The sequence below is a fragment of the Adiantum capillus-veneris genome, chromosome 9 (assembly GCF_014529385.1).
Source record: "Adiantum capillus-veneris isolate H3 chromosome 9, ASM1452938v2, whole genome shotgun sequence".
Lineage (NCBI taxonomy): Eukaryota > Viridiplantae > Streptophyta > Polypodiopsida > Polypodiales > Pteridaceae > Adiantum > Adiantum capillus-veneris.
This window is the reverse complement of record NC_140939.1, coordinates 74,807,831-74,815,141: the sequence shown is the minus strand read 5'-3', so window position 1 is coordinate 74,815,141 and position 7,311 is coordinate 74,807,831. Positions and strand designations below refer to the sequence as shown.

General features: G+C 42.5%; 1 protein-coding gene across 1 annotated transcript; it reads right to left on the bottom strand.

The window, feature by feature from the left end:
* Positions 1–1,042: 1,042 nt before the first annotated feature.
* On the bottom strand, positions 1,043–1,642 carry LOC147450687 (uncharacterized). Its single transcript, XM_086520778.1, has 3 exons — positions 1,470–1,642; positions 1,203–1,371; positions 1,043–1,101 (listed from the first exon to the last, which is right to left on the bottom strand). The coding sequence occupies exons 1-3, from the start codon at positions 1,503–1,505 to the stop codon at positions 1,043–1,045; spliced, it is 264 nt and encodes an 87-aa protein (XP_086376904.1). The 5' UTR covers positions 1,506–1,642.
* Between the last annotated feature and the right edge of the window lie 5,669 nt (positions 1,643–7,311).

Here is a 7,311-nt window from a genome sequence, read left to right as displayed (position 1 = left end):
GATCTATGGAAGGCTAAAAAACCACGAAACGACTCGGTGCAAAGATATGATATTTTGAGTGGGACTATCAAAGTACCCCTACCAGTCATCATGAGCTCTCTCTCTCTCTCTCTCTCTCTCTCTTTCTCTCTCAACATAAATCCTAATCCTTGGCAATAAAGGTCCGATGGCTATGGTTAGGTGGTCACTAATTTGGGAGAGCTCAAGAGATGGATGAAGTTATAATTATGCCCAATAATAAATGTATCTCACATTCTGTTTCTTGCAACATTAATACTTATGCGATTCGGAATCTTATGTTTGGCAAAGTTTGTAATGGCTTATGCATTCAATTTCCACTATGAAAGGCAACTAATCTGAATCTTGTGTGAGCAACTAAATTGAATACGGAGAGTCCTTAGAAATGAACCATAACCTTAATAAGTATGAAAACATTATGCAAAGAATTTACTTTCCATTCTACATAAGAGAGAAACAATGTAAAGATGTTTGCATTAGTCAATTTATCGTAATATTGTTGGATAAATTGATCCTAATCTTTCAGACAATGTTGTACGTTTTGTAAATTTTGGGAGGGGAGTTCTTGAAAATTTTAATTATGAGGAAAATCATTGGACCTTTATGGAAACTTGTGATTGAATTCACGAGGCACTCACTTTTCTTTAGATGTACAACCTCTTGTTTTTTTTTTGGCATGCAAAGTCATTCTTGATGAGGTTCTTCTTCATCTTTGCAGGTATCTCTATATAGTGCTATACGTAGGACCATCAGTTTATTACCAAGTCCTCTCCATGGTCGTTGTCCTAGTACGAATCCTTATGAATCATGGTCCCAATGTTTCTCCATTCAGTATGTGGAAAATGATGATGAGCTGGTTGTAGACAAACCAATACCATTGGGCAATAGTTGGCAGTTTATAATTTTAAATGGCAATTTATACATTGTTTGATTGAATTCGAGTTCTAACTCCCTAGACCATACTGCAAATAACTCTTAGAATGTACCCATTTGCCACAAGATTCAAAAGAAATAGCGTAACATTCTATACTCCTCTTACAAAAATGAGTAAAAGCAAAGCGACAATAAACAAGAGCGGGAGAACTGCATTCCAAGTGCAAATTAATTTTGACTCTAAGTTCCCACAAAACGAAAAGCTGAGGTGCAAATTAATTTTGACTCTAAGTTCCCACAAAACGATATACAGTGATTTGAGTATACAGTTGGGAAAGTGGGGAAGTGGGTTGGTGGAAGGGAGGGCATGAGAAGGATGCAGCCCATGTAGCCTATAAATGTAGAGAGGAGTAGCGCAGCACCACGTTCAAACGGCTCCAACACGGCCTGGAAGGCTTCCAATGAGAGACACGCCAAGACCTGCATATTCTAGTAAGTAAGCTAACTACATGCCATACAACAACAAGGAAGTGTTTTTGTATCCATGGCGGAATTTGACGAAATTATGAATGAATTACCGTAACTCCCAGCATACCAGACTCAACTCCCAGCATACCAGACTAACTCCCAGCACCACGTGGGGAATAGCCCAGCATCACATGGCCCAGCACCACGTGGGGAATAGAGAGAGAGAGAGAGAGAGAGAGAGAGGCGTCGCTCTTGCGCCACGTGGGGAATAGAGAGCGAGAGAGCGAGCCCTGCGCCATTATATGCGTGGTGTGGGCCTCTTGTTTTATAGGCCGCGAGTGGCCGCGAGTTGCGACCCTTCGCATCTCACACTCGGTTTAAACAGGCTTTTCAAAGCAGTTGATGCTTTAGTGCCATAAATATAGAGGTATTGTACTCGTGAGTATCGTGGTTGCGGAGGTTCTTCGAGTGAAGTCTGTGTTGATGGAAATAAAGGGAGAGTTCAATGGCCATATAAATGAAGAAGACTGTGACACTGTTGAGAAAATGGAGCTATCAAATTTTTTTTAGGGGTCATCGGGGACGCAAACCCTAGAGCTTAGGAGCCTAAGCTATGGTGGCATAACCTATCAACCCCCACCTGACGCTTCGCCCGCGATTGGCGAGGCGAGCATCTAATCACCTGCATGGACACTCATATCTCCCACTCCCCCTCATTCAATGCATGGGCATCTGGTCCGCCAGGGGGTACTACCACTCTCATCTGCAACAACTCGTTATCCCCCTCTCCACAGTCCCTCAACAGAGCTTCATCCTCTCTACTAACTGAAGCCCAGTTTCGCGAGTTCTCCAAGGCCTCCCGAAGAACATCGCACAGACTCTCGAGGAAGCCCCTGTCTTCAGGCACAATGAGGGCTTCTTCTCCCAAAACGACCCGCTACCGAGGCGCTTGTGCGCTAGTATCAGGGGGCTGCTCAATAGTCTTCCGGTGGACAACCTTCCTCCTTTCCCCAAGGTGATGACAAAAAAGAAAGGCTCAGACTCTACTGCTGACGGCCAAGGAATTGCTAAGGGAGGTCAGCCTCGGGTTGTCCTTTCTGTTGCTCAAGTTAGGAAAGCTCAGGTTGATCTTGAGAACAGGGCTCAGATAGGCTTGCTAGCGGGGGCGACGCCGCCTGTTGAATCCTTGAGAGGTTGGATCAGAAATCACTGGGGAATCCTGGGTGCTCAGGTTGAAACCATCCAAGCGTTACCTAAGAATCAATACATATTTGTGTTTAAGTCTACTGATATGGATTTTTCTCTTTTAAGCTCTAACTCATGGCTAATAAGGAATTTGCCTCTTAGTCTGTTTAAATGGGACAAAGACTACAATCCGGAGAAGAATTCGTTAACTCATTTTCCTGTATGTTAGAGTTCACTAATTTACCTATGTATTATCATGGTCATCTAAGAACTATCGGAGACCAATTCGGGAGGGTGCTAGGAGGTAGACTGAAAGGGGAGTTCATCCCAGCGTGGCATTCGCGAGTGCTCATAGAAATGGATATAGCAAAGGAGTTACCCTAGAGCATGACTATAATGCTCGATGATGGGGAGACCTTCTAAAAACCTCTCCAATACAAATATCTGCCAAGTGCTTGCTTCCACTGTGGAGCAAAGGGGCATTTTGTTGGAGACTACCCCATAAAAAACACCCCTCAGAAAGTAACCCCAAACGCTCTGACTAACCCCAGACTTGACACTAGTAAGAGAAATGGTAGACTTCATAAAGGTACCACGCTCCCTAGTCCCATGGAGAGAAATGTAGACCTCAAGACTAAATTCAAAAATGCTAATAGGTTTGCCCTACTAGCAACTCTCCGAGAATGGGAAGACTCAGTAGTTGTTGAGTCTATTGCTACCGAGTCAGGTGATGAAGATGAATCTCCCCAGAGACTAGAGAAACAGGTAAACAACATGGACATGGAAATGTCACTTTGACCTCAACAAGGTAAGCCCCCCATCTGACTCCAACAAAGAAAACATAGACCCTAAATCGTCTAAGACTTCCTCCCAAACCCATATATATGGACATACAAAAAGACCATAAGAGAGCTCAGGATGCAGTGTCTCAGAGCTCTCCAAAAAATGGGCAGGGGAAGCCAAGGAAAGAGAAGGAAGGTATAAAATGTAGATAGTCTCCTGGAATGTGAAGGGGTTATCTAACCCCACAAAAGCTCAGAAAGTGAGACAGTGACTCTTCAACAATCCTGTAGACATAGTTAGCCTTTAGGAAATCAAAACTTCAGGTGCAGAGTTGGACCAGAGGCTCAAGATAGTTACTGACAAGACTTGGAGGCACTCTCTGCATCAAAAAGGAGCAAGAGGCACAACTCTAGGTGTTCCCCCCGACTGAAAGATCGACCTAAATAAAAGTCAAAGAGGTGACCATGGGGTCTCTATCTTTATACAAGAACCAAACCCCCTGCTTAATTGTCTGGATCTATGCAGATGGCTCTCAAAATGATAGGACCCAGCTCTGGGATTCTTTGGCTCACATGAGGGAAAACTTTATCATGATGAAAGACTTCAACATGGTCAAATCTACAGATGACAGATTCAATAAAAGAGGACGGAAAGCAGGGAGAAGGGTGCGTGGGACTAGCTAAAGTCATCTAGATCTATAGGACATAGGAACCCAAGGAGATTTCACCTGGCAAAATTACTGTCAAGGGGAAAATAGTAGGAAAGATAGACTTGACAAGTGTTATGTTAGTCTCCCGCTAGACAACCTCTTCAATAGGCTCAAGGTGAAAACTAGGATGACATCTTGCTTCTCTGCTCACTACCCCTTATTAGCCACTCTTGATGACAAGGTCACCAAAATTAGAAAACAGTGGTTCCACACTGATCCTAATCTGTTCAAACTCGAGGAAGTTCAGAGTATCATCAAGGCTATTTGGATTCAACAGTTCTCCAAAGGTCATAAGGGGCGGCTAAAGCCTGGGGTCTTGCAGTAAAAGAAACTCTAATTAATCTTATTAGAATAAGGAAAGAGATCACAGAGATCATAAGAAAAATAAAGGACAATATCTATGAAGATCTTATCTGCCTAGAAACCTCAGCCAGTTCTGACTCTAAGGATTAAATTCAAATCACAACCCTCATACACAAACTCCGAGAGGAAGAAGGTCTTTATATTATTCACTCTAAAATTTTCTTTGGGGATTGGTGGGTGGGCAAGATTGTCAAGCCCACCAAGGAAATGTTGAAAATCATGAGAAAGAAACACCATAAAGACTCTCTCCCCCTTCTTTTCCCAGACTCAGGTACTGCAACTTTAGTTGAAGAGAACATAGAAGTAGCTAAAACTCACTTTGCCAATCTCTTTAGCACCCCTGAAATAATTGACAATGATACTATCAAGGCTAGGAATGAGCTCTAGAAAGATAGGCACAGGGTCATCCCTTCTAATGATTATGTGAATCTGGACTCCAACATCTCAATAGAGGAGATCAAGGTGACCATTGAAGCATTAAAGCCATGCAAAACTCCAGGAATTGATGGGCTTCCAGCCAAGTTCTATCAAACCTTTAAAGATATGCTAGCCCCAATCCCTTCTTCTAGTATGGGAAGAATCTTTCAAATACAAGGCTCTTCTTGATTCTATCAACACTGGAATCATCAAACTTATTCACAAGAAAGGCCCTAAGGAATTTCTGTCCAATTGGAGACCCCTCACCATGCTAACATAAGCCTACCAAAGTTTTGCCAAAGCTGTTGCAAATAGGAAGATGCCTTCTTTCATGAAGTGGCCGTGCGGGGAATAGAAAGGCTTCATCAAGGGGAGAAGAATATTGGAAGCAGTCATCTCTCCCTGTGAGGGGATTGACCATGCTGAAGAGACTGAACAAGGATTATGACGGTTTGGAATGGTCATTTATCGTAGAAGGATTTCTTATGATGGGATTTGGTAGGACTCTAGTTAGCTTTATGGAAACCCTGCTAGGAAATATGAGAGCCAGGGTTGCGATCAATAACGGTATCTCTGATCCATTTAATCTCTCCAGGACTGTCCGGCAAGGATATCCACTTGCCCCTTTATACTTTTTGCAATCTCAGTAGATGGACTTAACTGCTTAGTTAAAGACAGAATGGACAAAGGGATCATAAAAGGAATAGCACTGTCGGGTGGAAAGCAGCAATGCCTATCACAATTTGCAGATAATACAAATGCAGTGTTGATCAATGAAGACTCCTCATTGACAGCTTTCTGGGAATGTGCATATCTTCTGCAAAGCCTCGGGCTCCAAAATCAATCATGCCAAGACTAGGATCCGAGCAAGCAAAACACCAATCCCTAATTGGATCCTAAGTCAAGGATGTGAGATAATTCAAGATGGAACAATGTTCGGACTATAAGGTATACCTATGGGCTTCAATGTCACATTATCCCAAAGCCTTGGGCATGGGTTAGGGATTGGCTCACCACCAAACTCAACAGATGGCGGGGATTCCTAGCCTCCACTGCAGGCAGAGCCTTGGTAGTGAAGTGTTTCTTAATGGCATATGTTTTGTACTTCCTCTCTTGTTGGAGGCCACTTGATTTCCACTTCAAAGACATCACTAAGGTATGAAAGAATTTTCTTTGGTTAGGTGACCCCAACAAGAAGGGAGCAGCCAAGTAGGGTGGCAAGTGTGTTGTCTCCCAAAAGAATCATGAGGGTTGGGGATCACAGACATTACCAAAGTGGGTGAACTTTCCTTGGCTCACAATCTTTTTTGGCCCTCGGGATCTAACCTCCTCAAATCCCTATGGGAAGCATGGAATAGACATAGAGGGCTCATCAGAGTTGCCTGTGGCAACAAACACTCTTTCCCCATTAGAAGCATAGACTCAGTATGGCTACCCATAGCCCCCATCCCACCAGTCACATAAAGAGAGTGCAAAACAGCAAGAAGAGTGCATCTCAAGGGCATAAGAACATGGAAGGATCTATGGAAAAAAGCAGAGCAGAGATGGGCTTTTTGAAACAACTTTTGGTACATGACTTCATAGGCACATTTTCTAGTATGTGGAATAAAATCAGAGCCGGGTTCTTTTGGATCATCTAGGTTGATTGGAACAACATAATTTTTGACCAGGCTTACCAGACACCAAGTCTGAGAAAATTGTTTTGTTTTCTTGATCTGCAGGCAAACCAACTCAAGTTAGAAAAAGTTACCCTATACAATGCTGAGTATAAGGCTTGCTGGGCTGCTGGGAGTATTACACAAAAGCTGACATCAACAAATCTCATGAATTAATAGTCAATAACTCGATTGACCATCTCAGAAACATGTTGAACAAGTGTCGGGTAGAGTTTGAAACTACTAGGAGGTTGTGGTGGAATGGAATTAGGCTAATGCAAATTTTTGATGATACCATGAACTCCGTGTCTATGTAATGTATTTATCATTAAGGTTGTACCTAATCTACCCAAAAGTTATTTGCAATAATCCATCTGGGTTCCATCTCCCCAATAGTACATCTAAAGCCCATGGGGGCAAAGTAACTTTTGAAATTTTTCCTTATCTATTAATTTAACTAAGAAACCTTTTATGGAGAAAAAAGAAAAGAAAATGGAGCTATCCTGTTTGAGTGCAATTAAGTATGATCCGACAATCATGTTGAAGAATAGGTGCATCTTCTTTGAAATGGAATGCAAGGAAGTGTTGGTTTAAGGATTAAAAATCTTAGTTATAACAATACTAATCTCAAACTTATGATGCATCAAACAAGGCTTGCGAAGTCTCAAATGGTAGAGGACCAAAATAAGGTAGGGATTTCCATCGAGAGCCTCATGCAAGGTGGAGACCAGACTATGTTTACACCTTTAATGCAATTTCATGATTCATGGGGACTGAAGTGTATATGGCTAGCTATTTGTGAGAGGTTAGAGGACTGAGTCGAATTGGAAGTTGAGGTCA